The sequence below is a fragment of the Vidua chalybeata genome, chromosome Z, assembly GCF_026979565.1.
Source record: "Vidua chalybeata isolate OUT-0048 chromosome Z, bVidCha1 merged haplotype, whole genome shotgun sequence".
NCBI classification, from domain to species: domain Eukaryota; kingdom Metazoa; phylum Chordata; class Aves; order Passeriformes; family Viduidae; genus Vidua; species Vidua chalybeata.
The window spans coordinates 8,287,155-8,309,320 of record NC_071570.1 but is presented as its reverse complement, the minus strand read 5'-3'; the positions used below and the strand labels follow the sequence as shown (position 1 = coordinate 8,309,320).

The 22,166-nt window shown below is 39.6% G+C and overlaps 1 protein-coding gene across 1 annotated transcript in view; it reads right to left on the bottom strand.

Annotated features, from left to right (window-relative positions):
• ROR2 (receptor tyrosine kinase like orphan receptor 2) overlaps positions 1-5,549 on the bottom strand; it is a 140,490-nt gene extending 134,941 nt beyond the window's left edge. Inside the window, 2 exon segments of the mRNA XM_053932824.1 lie at positions 5,227-5,476; positions 5,478-5,549. Coding sequence (XP_053788799.1) covers positions 5,227-5,476; positions 5,478-5,549 — 322 coding nt within the window.
• Positions 5,550-22,166: the final 16,617 nt, after the last annotated feature.

Here is a 22,166-nt window from a genome sequence, read left to right as displayed (position 1 = left end):
GCAGAACCAGTACTACACGATACCCTTCCTCTCCCTCAGCTACTGTATCACTCTTTTTCACCATCAAAGACAGGCACACATTACAGCAAAACCGCAAGGCACTAATATACGTGAGAGCTAATTCGATCAGCACAGAGGAGTATGTTCCCTGTGCTTCATGAAGCAGCATACTCTACTACTGATGCATGTGCCCAATGGGTCAAGGAGATACACACAGACTCATTTAACACCTGCTCAGAAGGGTGGAACTGTCTGTGGGATACTCTCACAGGGCCTTCAACATTGGTGGAATTCATTTACTTATGCCTGTCACAGTAACAGTGCACTACTTAGTGAAATGTATTTCTATTGTGATTTCTTGTTCTCAGCGATACTACAATGCAGATTTGTTAGTCTTCTTAAATTAAAGCTTTTGCCCATTGCCATCTAAAAGACAAAGTCACAATTTTTTAGCTAAGAGATCACCTTTTGACTTTTTGAAAAGTACATTTTATGGCCTGGAAAGTCATATACAGACATTTTTAGTTTTAAAAAACGATCACCAGCTGGCATCACTTGGAAGAGGAAGTCCCTTCCCAAGCTGGCCAAACAGATGTCAAGAGAAAAAGCTTGTTTGTGAGTAAGGTCTGCAGAAAACATCAGCAGAACTATCTAGCAGGATTCTGCAACTGAATATTGGTGTACGGCAAAGACCCAGAAAAAGTAAATGCAAAAAGCTGGTAAGGGATATTTCACTACTAACGTTTCAACAAAACCAAGAGAAAGCACAGTAATTCAAGTAAAATCCATGTTTGTCTCAAATGATTACTAGTAAGGCTGTAGCAGTCTTTAGTAGAGTAACAACTAAAAGTAGGATTAACAAACAATGCATCTTCTTTCAGTGCAACAAAATCCTGTCGTTCCTTTTCTTTGAAGCGTTAACTACTTTGTAGTCACTGGATTAGAAGATTTGAGTGCTTGCATGCTTTCCAGACATGCTGAGCCTAATGACAACTTCCTTTATAAAGCAACAGCCTCACAATGAATAAACAAACTTAAATAGGAAACCATTCTTTGCACGGAGAACAGAGTGACAGATGCTATAAATTAGATGGAATACTGTAAGTAGCATTTCTTCCTTCTGAGCAACAACACAGGGCAACAGTGAACATCTACAGAAAGAACTATTACTTTTGTAACAATGAAAAAAAGTTTGCTTAGTATTTTTTCATCTGCAATATTAAAAAAATACATACAAAGAGACCTTTAAAATAAATTCTCTTAATCAGAAGTATGATTAAAAGCTTGAGATGCTGACTGCTTCTAAAAGATATTTTTATTGAATCTAAAATGTGAATTTAAGACTCTGAGAATAAGCTATGAAAAGAACTCCACAAGTCTTCTATACAGAAGATTCTCGCAGCTATCAAACAAAACCCAGTATTTCTTACCATTCTTTCCTTTTACTCTTGCTTCTCAGCTTCTCACTGGTTGGTGGACTAAGACTGTCAGTTTCCTAATTAGTGGTCAAACATATTTCCATGCCAATGCCTGAAAGCTATTCACACCTTAGACAAAGTGCAGTGAGTTTAGAAAAAAGATCAACTTTTCTGCAAACAACTGAAAACTCAGTAAATAGGATTCATTTGCCTTGTCTCCCATCTCGTCCTTTTCTTCCAGCATCTTGCATTTATGTGCTGTTTACAGCAACAAAGAGATTAAGGGGAAAAGTGTAATTCCACTACAAATGCTTAATTTAATTGAGACACTCAAGAGGAAAAAAAACATATAGTGTCAACTCTTGACCCAAAGATAAACTTCATCCCTAAATGAACAACTTAATTATGCTAGAAAGGTTTGATTAAGATTTGACCTAGAAATAGTTAATGTGGTCAATATAATTTATTAAAAGCTATCTGCAAACTCCTTGTACTCAAAGATGTACTGACTTTTTTCAGATGATTAGTGTACAGTTTCCAGAGCTGAATCTCTTGCATTAAATTCAGGATGGAGCTATAGCTAAATCTTACGTAACTTTCAAGATTTAAGTATTTTACAACTTTTTGTAGTTCAGAATTTAAAGGCATTCAAAAGTAATCCACATTTGTATTAACTTCTCCATAAACATTGTAAAAATGTTTGAAATTAGAGGGGTTTTTTTCCTTTATGAAGTTAGGTAGAAGTTTACAAACTTCAGGGCTTTCAAAATCATAGCATGAGTTACCATTACGTTTTCATTCCTAGACATTCTGTTGATGTTTTGGTGTTTGTTTTTTGGGGTTTCTTTGTTTGTTTTTTGTTGTTGGTTTTTTTTTAACGCTGCATTCTGCATATTTCTCAAGTTCACATAAGCATTTACTTCCAGTTGATTAAACGTCTTTTCCTATTTAATGGCAAGGGGGCAAACGTCTGTAAGCCAGGTCCATTGTGCATCACCATTTTCAACGTTGCCTCTCACCTGGCCATATTCTAAAACTGAACACTGAAAAGGCTGAAATAACATTTTCAAAAATAAACCTTTAAATGAAATGTAAATTAACAAATACTCTGTTTACCATTAAGCAAATCTAATTAAACAGAAGAATGCCCCTCAACAATAGAAGTACACAAGAATTTATTGCTGTGATTATGGGCTCTCAACCACCGTGCTGCTTATTCAGAGAAGAAAATGGAGTCTCAAACTTCATGCCTATCGAGTAGAGTGAATCCACACTTTCTACGGGTGGTTGAGACGATTATCACATGCCTGCTTATGAGGTAGTGCTAAAAAATAAGATAAACCCCAAATACACTTTTAATGGTAATTTATGATTAATGTTTAATGGTAATCTTATGATTTTAACCTCCGAGAAGGTTGAAACCTGACATGCCTCCTGAGAGCATCTACAAGCGGACGGGGTAGTACACTGCCCACAATAGAAGACGGAGGTACACTGCCACACTCCCAGCGCCTTTCCAGCCCGTTTTCCCAGCGCCAGGCGCTCCACCCGCGGGCAGCTCCGCGCCCGGCCAGAGGTTCCCGGGAGCCCGCACCCCTCCACTGTCCGGGAAGCCGTGGGGAGGCTCTGGGAAGGCACAGAGAGTCGGCCGTGGCAGATGCACCAGCGACGGTATTCTCGAGCAGCAGCGGGGGTCAAGAGAACGAAGGAAGGAAGAAAGGAAAGAAGTTCACGGGACACTTGTGCACACCTCGCTGCCGCTGCATTCGGAAAACAGAGCGAGCTGCTCAGGGTAAAGGGGATAAAGCGGGGACGGGGACAGACAATCTGGCATCTCCTCTCGCAACCGTCGGAGGACGACCGCCATCCTCCCTGCGGCCCCGGGGGATCCCCGGAGCCCGGGACCCCGCAGGAGGGGCAGAGCAGCGGGGCAGCTTCTTCAAAGGGAGCAATAAAGGCTCTAGGAAAAATAAAGGCGACGGGAACTGACCCCAAATCCGCGAGCTGTAACATGCCCGCCTCCTGCTCTCGCCCCGGAAAGCTCCCAGACCTCTATCTTTCTGCTGACCCTCTCCCTTCATGGCAAAGCAACAAATGGCAAGACCTCGGTCCCCGGAGCTGAATAACAGGAAATATAGGCATCTGTCACCTCCCGGGGAGAGCTAAATGGATTAGCGAAAGCAACAAAGGGAAGAAAAGCTCTTTCAAACGTGCAATTGATTAACAAGTCTCCTCTAATCTACAGCATCACTGTTTTTCCTTAAAGACAGCATCGGTCTCCTCCAGCACGTCGGTGCAATTAAGTTAAAGCCAGGAAAGGCGGGAGAGGAAGGCACTGCTAACCCGCCGAGCTCCCGCGCTGCCCGGTGAGGACAGAACGGGAAGGGTTACAAACCTGGCATGGAAATGGTGCAGCCTTGTCATCTGCTTCCTCAGTCCCTGGACAAAGACTCCCGGGAAGGACTTTACTCTGAGAGTAAAGTTTATCTGCTGCAGAGGGGGAGAAGGCAATTTTCCAGAGAATGGCTTCATGAAAGATCAAAGAGCTGGATCCGGCAGCTCGTACCTCAACGGTGCATTTCACATCCCAGAGAAAACGAAAACGTTAAGCCTCCCCTTTCCTGCTCTGAAAGCACCACACAACTTCGGCGCAAATGGAGGAGGGAAAAAAATTTTAAAAAATATTAAAAAAGAAAAAAAAAGGGGGAAAAAAAAGTTCATGCGGCTTCTTTTACAGGAACTGTCTTACACCATCGTGGCTCTCCAACCCCACACGTTCCCTTAAGGCCTCTAAATCACGGAGCTCCCCTCGGAGATGCCGGACAAACTGGCATCTATTCAGCAGCCGCACCGCTGCTGCCACGGCGCAAGGTTAGATGTTAATAGGGACAGTTTATTCAGCCCTAAAAACAATCGCGGAGCTCACTGAACCGCGCGTCCTGAGCCCACAGTCTGACCTCCTCAGTCCCTGAGGGTCGGCCAGGTACACAGAGAAAATGGGACACTCTAAAGCGCAAAAACACACGGAAAGAAACCCCGCCGAGCCTCCATGAGCTGCAAGCACGGCGGCTGCCCCCTCGCCCACTCAACTTTAATCCCCTCCTGGTTCCCGCTGAGATTCTGGCAACACTCAACGTCCCAAATAAAAATGCATTATTATAACCATTCCGAGGAGAGGGCTGGGGGGCGGGCAGAGTGAAGGAGGAAACTCCGCTCATTGCTATCCCCCCTCGGCAATAACAAAACCCCGAACTTTTCCTTTGTTTTCTCCTTCTTTCTCCCTCCACCCTGCCCCCCCTCAGTGGCTACCAACCAGCCTCGGAGCGCTGAGCCGGCCGAAAAGAGACACGAAGCGCCTCCTGCCCGAGTGGGGCAGGGGCGCGGGGATGCGCTCTGGGTAAAAATTGTAGCTGCCCTCGCCTCCTGCCAACCCCCGCCCCTCGTAAGAACATAACATCAGTTTTCCATTGTGCCAAGAACTGATGGGAAAAAAGAAAAAGAAAAAAAAAAAAAAAAAAAAAAAAAAAAGGAAGAAATGGATGGCGGAGAGAAAGCGAGAAAGGAAGAAAGACAATAAAATAAAAGAAAGAGGGGGGGAAACAAAATAAAAGAAAAAAGGTAGGAAAGGAAGGAAAAGTACATAACATGAATCACCACCTGTGGATGCTGGCGGGTCCGCCGATCCCAAATGGATACGCGCAATTCTCCTAGGAACAGGAGCAACTTTCCCTGCCTCCCCTCTCCCCATACACCCCTACTCGAAGAGCAGAAGCATCCTCCCCTCCACCCAGGAGGGGCAGCTCCTTACCTGCGGCGCGGAGGCGAAGGAGCGAGGCGGCCGCCAGCAGGAGCAGGAGGCGGCCCGCCGGCCCCCGCCGTCCCTCCGCCGCCGCGGGGTCCATGCTGCCCGCCCGGCCGCCGCGGCACAGATCCCGCAGGAAGCCGCAGGGAGCAGCGCCTGCGGACGGAGAGGGGTCCGGTGGCGCTGCCGCAAGCTCGTCCCGGGCTCCGCCGCCCCAGCCCTGAGCTCCCGCTAACGGACCGTCCCCGACTGGGGGGCGGAGGAAGCGGCGCTCCTGTCCCCTCCTCCTCCTCCGCCTCCTCCTCCTCCGCCTCCTCCTTCCCCAGCATCCGAACGCCACCCGAGGCTCGACGGAGGGGAGGGGAGCGGCGGACGGGACCAGGACAGTCCCTTCGCTCCGGCACCCTCTGCCGGGGGCAGCCTCCGGCCCCAGCCCTGGCCCCAGGCGAGTCCGCGCATACTTTTCCCTCCGCACTCCGCGATCACCCGGAGCCAGCAGGAGCTGGGCCCCCTCTGAAAGGCGAGTCCTGCTCCCAGAAGCCTCAGGAGCCTGCAACCTTCCTCACAAAAATCCCCAGTAACACAAAAAGGAGCGGGCGAAGGGCACATCGGCCAAAACCGCTACGGCTTTTCTCCTTTGCCTTCTTCCTCCTCGCTGCACAACTAGAGCGTTAAAAGCAGTAGATTGAAAACAGTTTCTCCTGCCCCCAAAGCGCCCAGGAGCGTCAGCCCCGCCGCACGTACTCCGAGAGGCGAGAACCAGCGCGGCTGGGATCTTCTTTGTGCTCTACCGGTTTTCTCATGATGGGGTGTCAAAAGTTTTCTTTCTGTCTTCAGCAGGCAAAAAATATTCTGCTGCCAGTAAAATATTTCCAAGTTATTTACTACCAGAAATAAGATAATTCTGAGCATAATTTAAGTAAGCTTTTCGAGGTGATGTTTTCCGGGGGGGGGGGGGGGGGGGCAGGGGGGGAGGAAGAAGGGAAGGAGTTGTCCTGATTTGCGTTTGCAGTTCAAAGAAATCAGTATTCCAAGATAATGCAGAACTGTCAGCAGGCTTCTTTAAACTACCCCATATAAGTTCCAAGGATACAGTTCAGCCAATTGTTGTGTTTTTAAAGTTATCATTTGATAGCATATTTAGACGTCTTCTTCACAAATATATTTCTATTGTTTTCGATTTAATTTCTAAAGATCTGATGCTGAGCAATGCTGAATACATACAAATGCCTTTGAGTTCTTCTCCAAATCAAGCTCTAAAGTCACAATAATTTTAGTGAAAATAATTTTCCATTAAATTTACTTCATAATGCAAAAAAAGGTTAACTTTACAACATATTCTTTCTTCCTCCTTTTGAACCCTGTTTCTTTTCTCTCAAGTTTTCAGTTCCATCTTGAAAATTTTTCTGGCACTTAAGAATGACAAAGGGAGGTCCTGATCCCTCTTTGGCAGGAATGTAGGACTGATTGATTCATCCCCTTGCCATCACAACAACACATTTTAAAATCCCTTTCATAAACTTATGAAACCTAAGAGAAAAGTAGTGATGATCCTTTTTAATAAACTCCATTCGCTGGATTAAAGGCTACTCTAGCCTTTGCCTCTTTGATAGTTAGGAACATACTCCTAACTTCCAGACCATATGTATTCAAATCAGTTTATATTCCTTCTCTCTTTTGCCATTACTATCCTTCTCACTTTCCCTCTCTTTGACATAAAATGACAGATTCATGCCTCAACCTTTATGTTGTTACACTAAAAAAACGTAAATCTTAATTTCTTTTGAAATGATCAGTTATGTGTTCCCTGATCACCCTAATCCTTTTTCCTGCCACACTGAATATTCCCTCATTCCTCTGAAATTTGGGAGTCTGATTTTATCTTTCTGATGATGAGTGACTTGAGGTCAACACAATGCTGGCGATGCTTTCTCTACTAGAGCACTTTTAATTTCCTTTCTGTGGTGAAAAGACTGATGCATACCAATGATTTACAGCACCTTGCCAGTTAATACTATGATGTGTTAGAAAATCTACTTCCTTCTTGCTTTATAATTTCCAGTGTATAACAGCAGAGACCTGCATCAAAATTCTGACCTCCCTAATCCACCCCACCCCCCCTTTTTGGTAGCTCAATTCATGAAGATGAGTTCCTTCTGCACCTTCTTTTATTAAGAACACCTCTTAGCTCTGCATCAACAAAAAAATTCGGTTGCACATTGGTAAATAAAATCAGTGTGAAGCAGTGTCCCCAAGAAACTAAAATAGAGACAGTGCTACAACTTAAAAAAGTTTATGTGGTTAAAAACTGCAACAATTACTTACTTAAAGTGTTATAAATTCAAACTCCATGGTCCTCTGAAATTTATGATTGTACAGCTGTGTTACTTGCCTTCCAACCTTAATAGAAAATAAAAATGTCTGCATAAATTTGTCTACATTTTGCATAATCATCCCAATATATAATATTTTGGTTTTTTCTCTTATGCTCTCAAAGATCTCACAAAAAACTAGGATATAGATCCACTATTTGCATTTGGGAATAAATTAGCATTTGATAGAAACTTTGATTGTGAATCATTTTTCTGACTTGGGAGGGGAAACTGGTTGTTTCATGAAGGTTAATGACTAGGCCAAGTTAGCTTCATTCACCTTCAGTCCCACAAATTATTTTGTCACTAATCACAAAAACTGCTATTCATATTTCACATTGCAAGTAAAGTCACTACAGTGAAGAAACCACAGCACAAATTCTTACTCTGTATTGTAGAAAAACATGTACAGCAAAGACACATGGAACAACTGCGCATTCTGAGCTGGTTCCCCCAATTCACATGAGCCATTAGAGAGTTCACATGTGTTGTGCAGCATATGGTCTCAAACTGTTTTGTCACTGGCTGAGAAAAAAAAAGCTGTGCACGTATTTGTTTGCATGACCATATGGTATATGCCTGATAGGAGCAGTTAAGAGCAATGGGTAAAGCTGGAATTCAGTATGACCTTCCTTAGGAATCCCTGGCAGAATTTGGGTGGATTCCCTCTGCCATTTTTGTCTTCTTTCACAATAAATATAACAAAAGTGACTTTAAAGAAAGTTTAAGATTAAATGTAGTTCCAACTTGAAGGTCTCAGTGTGTCTATAATCATCCTACAAGCTTAGATAAGCTTTAATTGGTACACTATCTTTAGTAAAAAGATTAATTCCCCACCTGATCATTTTATTCTTGTGATGAAGGCAACACAGAAAACATTGCCTACAAGTTTCACGTTTTCAGGATCAACTCTTGGGCCTAGTTCTCCAGTATTAAAATACATCACATAGATTCCCACTATTGGCCAAATCTGAAAAAAAGGATTTGGGCATAAAACATAGGATTCAGACACTAAAGTCCAAATTTGTAATGCAAAAATGCAGCTGTTTAATCTTGAATTCATTCTTAGCTGAATCCTGTTAGATGTAAACATTCCTTGTGTCATGAGTTACACATGTTCAGAACTGCCCCAGCCACAGCAACCAATCACCTCCACAGAGATCCAGAAACTTTCCTGCTACTACACTTGAGATTCTTGACAAAGTGCCTGATTCTGACCACACATAAAATTTTAGCCACTGTCTTCTAAAGAGCATATTTTGGAAGAAAACTGAGGTGATTGCGCTCGGTGTTAGGTATTGGCCCAGCAAATACCAGCCTGACCCATGGAGAGCTGGGCTCTTAACCTTTCTGGACATCTAAGTCCTCAGAGAATGACTTGGTCACAAACACTGTCCAGAAGAGTAGAACACATTCTACTCCACTTACTGGAGCTCTGCCATTGTATGCAAACAAACTGGAGAGTTTGGGATGGAAATGGGAAGGCACAAGGGAAAGCCCTGCTGGATTGCTCAGACACTGAGCATAGTGTAGGAATTTGGTAAGACTTGGTTGCCTGATAAATGTTACAGTTAGTGAAACAAAAAGAAAACAGTTTGGAGCAGCTATTCAAACAAAGAACTGCATGTTTACAGTCTACCTGCATATTTCTGTGGTTTGTTGTTTTGTTGTTTGTTTTTTTAATGAACCAAACCTTGTAAATATTAAATAAAACACAATTATTTTAAATATTAAAACACAATTTAAAAACACTCATTATAAAATCTTTTCCTACCAAAAAAAAAAAAAAAATCAGGTTTTGATCCATACTTTTAGACCAATGTTTCTAATGCTTTAAATATACATGATTTTGAGAGATTTGTGTGTGTTTGTGTACTAAAATAGTGACAATAAATATTTTGAAGGAATTATTTTACCTCCAGAAGTTAAACCCATTTTTACCAGGAGTAAGGTATTTCACCCATTTCTCAGGAGCCATGTCCTTGCTTTTGTTTCCAGGTCAACATACACAAACATGTCAAGTAGTGCTGCTACAGGAGCCAACCCACCAGAATAAACAAATCTGCAAACATTCATACCATCAACACTCTTACTAAAAGAAGATCACCAAGGATATTTCTCATGCCTAGAACCACAGGAAACAATAAACAAAATGTTTCATTTTATTCATAAGTTAGAATGCAGAGAACACTCCCAAAACCAGAGCCAATTGCCCTAACTTGTAAGATCACACTTACACAATGGTTTGAGCATCCTGCAGTGTCTTCAGACTGATGCACCCTCAAACATCTCTAGTCATAAAAACCGAAAGGGGGAAAAGGCTGCATCTGTCTTCTGTATCTGTTATTCTGACATGTGAAACAATTACAGAATAACTTATTGAAGATAAAAATCTGAATAGGGGCTGGGGCTTAGGTTTTCACTATATAAATTAAACAAGAACATGAGTGTCTGATTTTATTTAATTTAGGACTCAAATACTCCTTGAAATTGTTATGATTACAGTAATGGGTGATCTTGGCATTTAGTCTCATGCTCAAAAAAATAAACCGAGGTTCTTTTATCATGCAGTTTTCATTATCATCTTGTTGGCTGTACTGAATTACTTATGTCCATTTATTTCAGTTGTTTATATCAGCCATCCCATGTCACTAGCATGCTACAGTGTTGTAAATAGCATGTGAATAATTAAAATTCAACTTATGTAGCTATTTAACTTATGTAAACTCCAAGGCAAGTTCTGGCTGTCAGATTGGAGCACCAGCCATCAGACATTTGACTGACTGCAAAGTAAAAAAAAAGGTTGTCTATTCATCCTTGACACCCTAAGTTACTTCCAGAATTCATAAAGAACTATAAATATACCACCCAAGCTCACAGTACTGGGATAAAATGCTAAGTGCTGCAGTTGACAAGGAAAGAGTAAAAATACATCATTATGTCAGTGAGACAGACACAACCATGTCAGTGGATCCTACATCAAAGATTTGTACACTCTGCAGGATAAAAATACAGTTATTATCAGATTTTTGCAAGTCATTACAAAGCTATATATAATTTGAGAGATCATCTAGATGTGAAGGTGTCAAAGAAACCTGAACTGAACCAAGAATTTAAGTCAGCATCCAAGGGGTACTGCCTATGGAGAATGTTTTTTTGAGAGCCTGGATGTGCCTGTCAGTTTCTAAAAGACAGTTATGGGAGAAGTTGGGAGAGAGAAAATAAAAAAATATGAGTATTTTTTTTTTTCTTAATTCAGTTTGGTCTGGGTTTGAGGATATTTTGTTGGGTTTTTGGAGGGTTTTTTTGGGGGGGGGGTTGATGTTGTTGTTTTGTGGTTTGTTTGTTTTGTTTTGGTTTTTTTTCTTTTTTGGGGTTTTTTGGGGTTTTTTTGGGGTTTTTTTGGTGTTTTTTTGGTTTTTTGGGGTTTTTTTTTTTTGTTTTTGGTTTTTGTTTTTTAAAGGTAGCATTAGCTAGGGAACAGGCAATCTTCAGGACTGGAACATGGAGGTTCGGGCCCACAGACAGATGGATATACTTGAGAAAGAGGTAAAATTTGTAAGGAAACCAGAAGTAGTCATCACAACTTATTTTTTCTTATATTATAGACATGAAGTTGCTTGCAACTCCTCTGCTTTTGTAGTCCCATAAAGCCCCCAGATAGACAACAGTCTAGCATAGGCAAGCTAAACATACTACAATGCTGCAGTAGGGATCAGCCATGTGGTAAAACAAAAACCTTCCCTCTTCTCCCCCAGACTTGGGGGTACATACTGCATGCACACATAAGAGAGCAAGAGCAGCCACAGATAGAACTTTAAAGACGGCACACAAACAGTAACAGGAACATGAATACAGCTACAATCGCTTCTGTGCTGTGTTCTGTGGCACAGAGCAGGTCAGTGCTGCTGGCTCTCAGTACACATTCCCCAGGTTTTCCCCTTTGGCCTGCAGTCCTGACGAAGACAGTCTGCCACATTTTTCCCCTCTCTTACCTACAATATGGAGTCCAAAACATGTGGAAAGAACATTCAGTAAATTGATGAATATTAAAATATTTGGGATACCATAAGCTAATAATGTATTCTACAGCATTCACAGAACATTATGCCTAAAGAATAGGAACCTGTGAGAGTGACTTGGGCTCAGACAGATTTACAAGTTTGAATAAAACTGCTTCACACACACACAACTAGTTAACAATATAGACAATAAAGACTTTGCACTGAAGTACACTAAAGCATATGTGATTATATTGGACTGTTCTTTTAAAATATTTTAAAGACAACTTTCCTCCTCAGAGAGATTTGCAAAGCCAATCACCTGGAACAAAACCAAAAATTGTGTTCCCAGCTCCTACATGAATTGTTGAGGTTCACTTCTATTAAAAGCAGTATAGTGCTAACAAGTAATATTATTTTAAAATACACTTTTTCATTATATCCAGTTGCAAGGTTGAATTGTGTCTTTAATTGTCTCTCAAATCAGTTTGATTTTGTAGTGTTACTACCTTCTATATAGTATTTTTCCTTCTTTTTTGTCTGTGCACCAGTCCCATAAATATATAAGACTTTACTAGAAAAAAAGCCACCAAAACAAAACAGTAAAGTGAGGTATTTCTATTTACTTAAAGAGGCTCTCTACCTCTTCTCATTCCTTTTACTGGCATTGGAGAAATCTGAATAGTTAGTTGCTAAACAACTGCAAAAAGGAGTTTGTTCCTTTTCTGGCCTTCTTTTAGAACTGCTTTGTTTTCTTTGAAGTGAGTTTTAATATCTAATTGTTCCATCTCTTCTGTGTAAAAGCAGAGAAACTTTATCTAAATATATTTTTCCTTCATGATCTTATCATCATCCCTTTTACATTCTGTATCTGTCATTCACAAAAGAGACACAACAAGACCGGAGACAAGTAACAGTTAGAAAAATGTTTCATGGTTTGTCTTACACTTAATTGCAAACTCAGTCTGACCTACCAAGGGAGATAGGCAATTGCCTCAACCTAAAGGCAAATTAGATATCTGTCCTGAGTGCAAAGGTTTTATCTCCATACACAAAAGGCAGAGGAAAAGGGATTTCAATTAATTAATTTTTTCACCTTTTATTAGGGAATCAATATTTTTGTAGCTGGTCTGCTACTTTGATGACACCATGTTCTGTTTCACTTCAGGACTTGTAAGAATACATTTTGGGGTCTGAGTCCCAGTTATGAAACTGAATTTCTGCCTAATCTGAGGCTCTGCTTACAGGGATCGGTACCCCTCATCTGGCATCAGTCAACATCCCCACTTTAAGCAAACAGGCAAGGATGGATTATTAGTTCAGTCACTACTATTGTCCCCAACAGCTGTAATTTGACCAGATCAAGCAGGAGAGAAAACTTGCTTTGGTTTCTATATTGTTCATAAATTCCTATATCATAGATTTTGATAGAGGCTTATCTAATACTTGCCCTACGTCAGCAGCTGTGCTACACAAGTGTCTATCTGCCTTATCAGAAAGCCTCTCAAATGAACACTTCTTAATATATTCATTTCCAAACCAACCATAGCAGCAGCAGCCAACTTCTTGTAACAAATCTGTAATTATATTAAATAGCACAGTTAAATTAGACTCAGATGCTCTGAGCTATTGCATAGATTTGATGATATTTCTGAGACACCACTGTAATTTCTGTGGAGAAGAGTTCATCTAAGAGTCCCCAGCATGTGCCAGTCTCTGCCTTGTGCAACAGCTAACATTAGGCAATGCTGGCCCAGTGAAAATTAGATCCTGTGCACCACTGTCCTGTGTCACGTTCTCAGCAACTACCAAGCAGTATGGGAATCAACCCCCCTAAGAAAAATACCAAGAGGAGAAACAGGACAGCACATTTCCAACTCTGAACTGAAGACCTCTGAGAATGTCAAAGATAAATGTGAAGAATCTGAACAGCACATTTTCTGATGCCTGCAAGTTGTGGTTAATAGGAAAAGCAAAAGACAATGGAGGGTAATATTAGTTCTCAGTGTGGTTTGTTCTAAGTACTTGGTATTTAATAGCAGCTAAATCAGGCAAGAAGGCGTAGACTGATTTGGCAGAAAGTTTGCTCTAATATGTTTGCTCTAACATAAAACATATGAAGGTGATCTATTTAACCTCTGCATTGCTAGCCTTGCACAGCTTTTAATTCAAAAGGAACACTTCAGTGTTTTTTAGCAAAACTGCAGCCAGTGGAGATGAGTATGAAATTGACAGCTTTCCTCGGATATTAACCTTATTGAGGAATTTTCTGTGTGGACAAGAGCTTAAGTTCCTAGAACACACAGACCATATACTGGGTATTTTATTAATGATGTACCAGAGACATGGTCTTATACTGATGTGTGTATTATTGAAATAAATAATATACAATACCTTCTAATGCAACTAACCACCAGTACCCTAAACCCACTTTTCCCCCCCTTTTTGTTTAAATTCTTTGGAAATAATGCCATTAATCAAAAGAAAGAAGAGAGCATTAACAGTGCAGTAAGGAGAAGATAACTTAAAACAGAGTTCTGCATTTATTTGTTCTACAACCAGTGTCTGTTTACATTTGGAATTTTATAAAATTCTGTTATTGTATTCCCAGGCAATAAAATTCCCACCAAAAAAATGTAGCTGGAACACAAATATTTTCCTCATCTACAATATGACTGAGTTATTGCTACTCTTGGAAATTTAACTTTTTCTGTTTACTTTTAGTTACAAATTCAATATTTTATATAAAACAAAAGAAACAACTGGTGTTAAGAATTCTGGGGCAAAACCTAATCAAAAAACTTCTATCTTTAGCATTGATAATAGCCCAAGAACTGTGATGTTTAAGGCTTTAAAGTTAGCCTTCCTATTACCTACAATGAACTCCACTGAGTCTATTTTGTTTATTTAGTGATATATAAGGGGGGGGTGACTTCTGGGATGACTTGAACCCTACAACTTTTTCAGTTCTCATTAGCATTTGTGGGAATCACATATATGCATCAGTACTAAGGTAAACTCTAAAAGAATTAATCTTTAAATAAGAAGGTCTATTTGAAGAGAGATTCCTATCAGTGCTTTTTACATGACTGTGATTTTGATTTCATCCACACTCAGCAGGGGTGCCAGTTATTCAAAACATGTGGTATCTGCTTGGTATGCAGGGCATAAATACTGCTGCTGTCAGCATTTGCTTTAAAATCTGATGCAATATATTACAAAGAAGATTTGAACAATCATAACTAAAATTTGTTGGGAAGACTTGAAACAAAGGTTTGAATGAAGTTGAAAACTTATGGAAACAATAAAATCTGAAATGTTATAAAAAGAAACTTAGTATCCACATGGGAACTATTCTACAACCTTCTTAGCAAATTTTAATCAGACACACCTAGCAAAAGTAATATAACCAACTTCTATATAAACAAGAACATGCATACATTCCAACAAAGGGATTAAATACTTCAGTTTACATTTTTTAGAACTACCATATATAGGAACACTTGGTGCAATCTGATGGCACTAAACTTAAGAGAAAAATGCACATCCAATTAGCAAAATAGTTTCTAACATATATCTGTTTATAAGGTCATTTTTCATTATTTTCCACTGTGAAATCTATATTTACATTGACATTCACACAATGTCATTCTAACAGCTTTATTCTATCTACCCTTATTTGGTCTTCTTAAACCTTATGAGAGACTCTTCTGTCTAGAATACATACACTGATAAGGATAACCACCACAACCTGCAACATTTAAATTTATTTAAAGTTTTACTATCAATGTTACTCTAATTTGATATTTAGACAGGTCTGTCAGAAGTTATGAAGGAGTTCAGATGAAACAGTTCTTTCCAAAAGAGATCTAAGGATGTACTATAAATTACACAGCTGACACGGGACTTGAAAATAGAGATCTGGGTCATAATAAATATTTTATACTACATAACTTATTGGTCCAGAGGTTTTCAAAGTCCTATGAAAACATGACTACATACAAGACAAAATTAAAGAAGGCGTGTTAACAACTTTTTAGAGATGAAGAATCCATGGGGACATTGATAAACATTTTAGAGAAATTGTGACAATAATAGAAATAAAACCTGCATCTCTGATCAGGATATTAAAATGCATACTACTGTGACATTCAATCTGTGCTTCAGAAGACTGGTCTTCATCTACACACAAAAAAATCCTTCCTTTCCCACTCAAGTAGTGAAGTCTTCTCTGCCAAGCTTCAGTTACATTAATTTTAACATACTGAGGGTTAAAAAGTAATGTGGAAGCATAAGGGAACACCTAAATATACAGCATACAATGTTTACAAACATGGAAAGAATGCCAAAAAGGATATATGAGATAGTAAAATATATTTTGCATTATTTATAGTGATATTAATTAAAGGAAATGAGACCAGCACTTCAGAATTTGACTAATAAAAATGTTATTTTGCACATTTAAGATTATTAAAGATTTAAGATTAAGATTATTTAAGATTATTATTTTAGAAAGCAGAAAGGATATTCTTAAAATGAGGTAATCTTTCTTATAGGTGTTCCTTAGTCTGCTGTAGACAGCAAACTCTTAATTTCCTAGGTAGACAGACCTGTATCCAGTATGTTTAGTCTTTAATTAACTATGCTCAGCAGAAGTATTCTAGTATTAGATTAAGACTAGACTTTACTGACAACTATTAATATGTACTTGATTCTGCTTCAAAACAGATTACAGGGCCTCTTGAGATCCTCTGCAAGATAATTTTTGTAAAGAACATCAAGATGGGTCTTATTGTTCATATATAAAAAAACCAAAATCACTCTGTAACCACGTTGAAATGCTAAAGTCTACCACCAGAAAAGTGTTTTTCACTGACATAAACAAACAGTGAAGAATCAAAGTTTGTTTATGAAGATGAATACAATGAAGTTGAGTCTGAACTGATGACAATCATCATTATTTATATTTCCTATCATTATCAAGTACAGATTCTATCACAAATCAGGAAAATAACTTTTAAGCGACATGTTAGTATTAACCAAGGATAAAGGTTTTGATGACAGGATCCCCAATTATTCTGATGGCAGAAGAAAAAAACATCTGAATTGTGCTTTTGTCACTTTTTCACTTCTTCATTTTGGCTTCAACACAGCCAATTCTATTTGCCAAAATGGTGATATATTCCTATGGAGACATCCACAAAAGGAATACCTCCAAATAGAAAACTCAAATATTTTTGTCAGTTTAACCAATGGCAAAGATTCTACAAAAACTTGTCAGTTCCAGTTCTCCACTCTTTCCCTTCCATTTATATGGATTATTTATTATTTCTTAATGAAAAAGATGGTTTATTAAAAAGTAATGATGGTGCAATAATAAAAAAAAAACAACAATGTAGTAACAGCAAAGTCAGCTTTGTTTATTCACTGCTTCATTCTCACCATCAGAAGCCAGCTTCCACAACACAAAAGGACTGGCCAGGTGTGGGGATTTTGGATTTTCTTTTAAGAATTATTTTCGCTGTGTATGTACTGTGTAGCTAGACTACCAATGTAATATATCAAACATTTATTTTTCTGTTAGACAGATAAATGATGGTATTAGAGCACAAAGTTTCTTAAAGAGCAATATTGTAGGGACTTAACTGACCACAAAGCACAGAACCTGCTGTGAGACATCGTACTAGAACGCATAGGTCATGCATTAGCTTTCTATTATTTCTAAAGATGTTAATCCTACCTCATCACAGTTACCCATTTTGCACCAGTAACAAACTTCCTCTCATTTCCTTGCTTTGATGGACCTGTGACATCAGTTTTATCCCTAATATATGACACCTTGTATTTCGTACTTCACTTATTCTGATGGCCACAATAAATCACCTAGAGCTAACTATTATACCGATAAAAGGGAAAAAATTGAGATGCCATTTCAAAGTCTATTAAGTATTTCAGAATAATAGTTTGATGAGCATAAAGTTCAGACAGGACTTATATCCAGCGGGATTCTGAGGGTATAGGAAGCTGTATGTGGTTACTGGTTAAATTTCCCACTTTCCAGTACTCCACTCTCAGATAATACACATTTCTAAACACTACTACCCAACACAAATTCCTAAGTATAGTATTAGGCACATATTGGCTAATAATGTGATCTGCATACTCCTCAGTCCTGCCATAATTTCCTATTTACAATTACAGATCTTGTTTCAAATCAGAGCTCTCAGAAGCTGGGACAATGGTGGTAGAAGTTATTCTTTAGGTTTTTTTAAATCACAAGAACTGTGAAAAGACTACATATAACTGAAGCCATAGTTTGCATATAAATAATGACTCAGACAACTGTTTTTTATTTTCATTTTTGTTTTCACTGACTGAGAATGTAAATTGAACTTTACTGCTATTGTGCTTTGTTCTCCCTCTCTGTGAAAAAATGTGTTCTGCATTAAATTGCATGGATAAACTCAAACAGCTCCAAATATCACCCTTCAGCTTTTGTATAACACAAGAGCCAGGAAAAGATAGAGAATGTGGTTTTATGACCAACAGATGGTGTAATTGGTATCATAGATGTTTTTATGTCAGGGGGTCGTAGGTTCAGTCTCCATCTGGAGCCTTCTCAGATCTGCTGTGTAGCCCAATGATTAAAGAAGCTATATTGGGTCAAAGACACAACCACCTGCCTGAGGGTAAAAGAACTGCTTTCTTGATCTAGCTGTTACACTACAGTTGCCTCCCATACTACAGTTTTCAAGCCAACCACTGCAGCAGTTAATAACAACAGGACTGCACAAAATATTCAACACCAATTTGCTCCTCTCCTTTGATTTCCTCAGGATCTCTTGACAAATCTCATAAAAGTAAGTCTTGTCAGCGGGCTCACACATCCCAGTCAGAATCAGATACACTTGTACTACTCTGATGGTAAAATGCAACATCAGTGCTCAGCACAATTACTCTTAGCTACAGTTTACGGATTAGGATCAGATTACTAAAAAATGCTATAATCCTACGGTGTTAAGGTTGTATATGGTTTACCTGGCTAAAGAGTGTACAGACAGATCAAACACAGGAATTTATGCGCACAATGAGTTCATCAGTTTACTTCCCTTATGGGGTGAGTATCAGCAGTAATAAATGCACAAAACCAGTGAAACTGTGGCTTCACTGGAAACCAATACTGTCACTTCCATGAAGCAGGGATTCTACATACTCAGAATTATTACACAGTGCACCAAACTTGCCTCGCATACCTCCTAATTCAGTTGATCTCTATAGAATTGGTGCCAGAGTCTTTACCTGGCTGACACCAAAAATGAGCAAAATATTTCTGTCTAATTAAAAAACACCTTGCAAATTACTAGTTTCATGAAGTTCTGTCACACAGAATCATATGACTCTTCACAAACTCTGGGTAGCAGTACCCCTCTGTTAGACAGAAATCCATCCAGGATCTAAATTTTAAAGATAATGACACAAGCATGAGTAAAATTATTTCATTTATCACATTTCACGTGCTTACACATAAAAGAACAGTAAAGTCAAACTCTTTCAGAATGTTAAAATATTCCCTTATGTGATAAATTGAGGCGAATAATTTGATTCAGCCTTTTTAAGGTCAATTAGAATTTTATTAATTACAGCAAGCAGTAGCAAGCAAAACAGCGCTGGGTGGGTAGGGGTCTCCAAGCCGCCCCTCCTGCAGTGTCCCACACTGCAGTGCCCCACACCCCACTCCCTTATTCAGTCTCTTTTATAGTTTCTTGGAGGTTTCTTCATTCGCGTCTCTTGCGATAGCGGTGGGCGTAGCTTGAGCATCTCTCTGCATCGTGTCTGCGTTGTATCGAGGCAGGTGATCGTTGGTTTCACAATCGGTTCCGGACAGTGATGGGCGTACCCGGAGCACTCCTACGTTGTCTAGTCCGGTGGCCGTTGCCTGGTGGTCGCTGATTTCATAATCAGCTCCGGCCATCCCCCAACATCCTTAGCCTGTGTCTGCAAGAGAAGCTAAGAAAAGCTCCCTATATGGTGATTAATCATACTTGTGATCTTGCGTTTTTCAATATGTTTATAGCCTTGCAATATGCCTGTAGCCTTGTGGTTTGTAGTTGCTGTTTCCCAACTTCACAGATGCTTCCCCTATCTCCTAATAAGCAAGCTAGTCCCTCATACTTTAATTTTAGATTTCCTCCTTTAATATTCCAATTCTTTGATGAACAAACAAGTTACCACAGTTTATCACACCTTATATTCTGTTTTAAGGGTTCTCCCATACTAATGATAAACTTGGTCTATATTAGTACTTTAAAATAAGCTATAACACAAATTAAAAGCTAATATTAAATAGACATGTATATTTTGAAAATTTAAACACAATACCTATTATTTTAACTGATTGTAACTACAAAGAAAATAACATGTGATCTCATTACAAGCTTTAAAATTTCTCTTCCCCTATATGACTGAATTGATAGCCTGCTAGACCAGTGTAATCACTCAAAAAGGACTTCTCTGGCAAACCTACATTCTTGATGTAGGTTCAATATCATAAATTTAATCTGTTGATAATACACAAGATTATGTGCTTCTTTTTCCAGATCCATAAACAAAATATACATATGTCTTTTGAATATACTAAATACACACAAGTCTTTTGAAGACATGTCTTCAAAAAAGCAGTTGCAGGTGTTTAACTGTATTTGCTTTAATGCTAAACATATATTTCCATGGGGTGTCATTCACATGATAGATCTTTGCTGGTATAAGAAAAACTTGAGATGCAGTAAGAGGGGAAAAAAGGTGTATTTTCTCTCATATCACAAAAATACGCATTTCTATTTATTTTTACTTAACATAAGCAGTGGAACATTTTCCTTTAACACAAAAAAGATATTCTCTCTGCTGCAGAACACTCTTCCTAATAGGCTGTGCTTTGGGGAGGACAACAATTGCCACTTCAAAGTAATAATATGTATTTCCATTCCAGTCACCTCTATGTAGCTGAGACATTTCAGGTAGAGTCAGGATTTATAAAAATAAGTAAATTTAACTGACTAAAAAATATCTATACCAACTGCTGAGTATATTGCTTAGACATTTGAGTGTGGACAAGTGGGAAACATCGTCAGCATAATCATTCAACAGCCAAAAAACCAAGCTTGTTAATTTAAGCACTTCTATGTGAATTCATGTAGCCTGTCCTCATGGGTACATGTCCTCTTCTTCCACTTGTCTCCCCAAATCCATCAATACTCCCTTTAAGGGATGATAGACAAACAAACAACATTGTGTACTAGCAGTCTAAAATTCTTCTGAGACTACTCTTGTTTACTGAAAGTAAAGGGCTGTGTCAGTCAGTCCCTTCAGTCACCAAGTAAGATATTCAAATGTTAAATAGCTTGGGCATTGTGAAAGTTTTATGCTGCTCAAGAACAGTTCCACAGTAAACTACACCAAAGGCAAATGCTTTGCTGCCATTTTATCACCTGTTACAACAAAAACTCCTTCGTCCATGAGTTAGGTCACTAAATATTTCTTCTGTCTTGATGGCTGTGAATAGAATCTCTTTGGTTAAAGCAGTGTGCCGAACTTTTATGGTTTTTCCATTTTAAGACTTGAAGTGGCCAAAACTTGTTCAAACCCTGCCATTTGATACCAATTTTTTTCTCTGGTCAAAACTGTTAGGAGGTTATGGAGAGGTTTTTTGTCTAGCTGTTTTCAACAGCTTTTGTGGGGTTACACCAAGCTGATGACTGGTCACTTCTGGGGTTTCTCAAGGTTCCACCTTAGGCCCAGCTCTCTTCAATATCTCCATGAACAACTTGTATTCATGATTCAAAGATACACTAAGTCTGCCAGTGGGAGGAACTGCCAACTCCTTCGAAGGCAGAGAGACCCTGCAGAGACCTTGACAAATCAGAGGACTGGGTAATCACCAACTGTATGGCATTGTAACAAGGAAAGGTCCTGGATTCTGCTCCAGGGAAATGTCAACCCTGGATGAACAAACTGGAGAACAGGATGCTGGAAAGGATCGCCACAGAAAAGCACCTAGGGGTCCTTGTTGAGGGCAAGTTGAATGTAAGTCAACTTGCAGCCAAGCAGTGAGGAGGGCCAGCCATGTCCTGTGGGGCATCAGGCACAGCATCACCAGCAGGGCAAGGGAGGGGATTGTCCTGCTCTGCTCTGCTCAGCCTTACCTCGAGTGCTGGTGAGTGCTTGAGTTTTGGGTGTCACAACATAAAAAGGATATAAAGCTATTAGAGAGTGTCCACAGGAGAGTAATGGAGAAGGTGAAGAGTCTAGAGCAGAAGCCATAAAAAGAGCAGCTGAGGTCCCTTGGTCTGTTCAGCCTGGAGAAGGAGACTGAGAGGAGACTTATATAAGTGGAAGAGCAGGGAAAGGCACTGATCTTTTCTCTGTGGTGACCAGTGACAGGACCTGAGGGAATGTAAATTGTATCAGGGGAGGTTTAGGCTGGATATTAGGAAAAGGTACTTCCCAAGAGGGTGGCTGGGGAACAGGCTCAGCAAGGAAGTGGCCACAGCACCAGCATGACAAGAGTTCAAAAAAT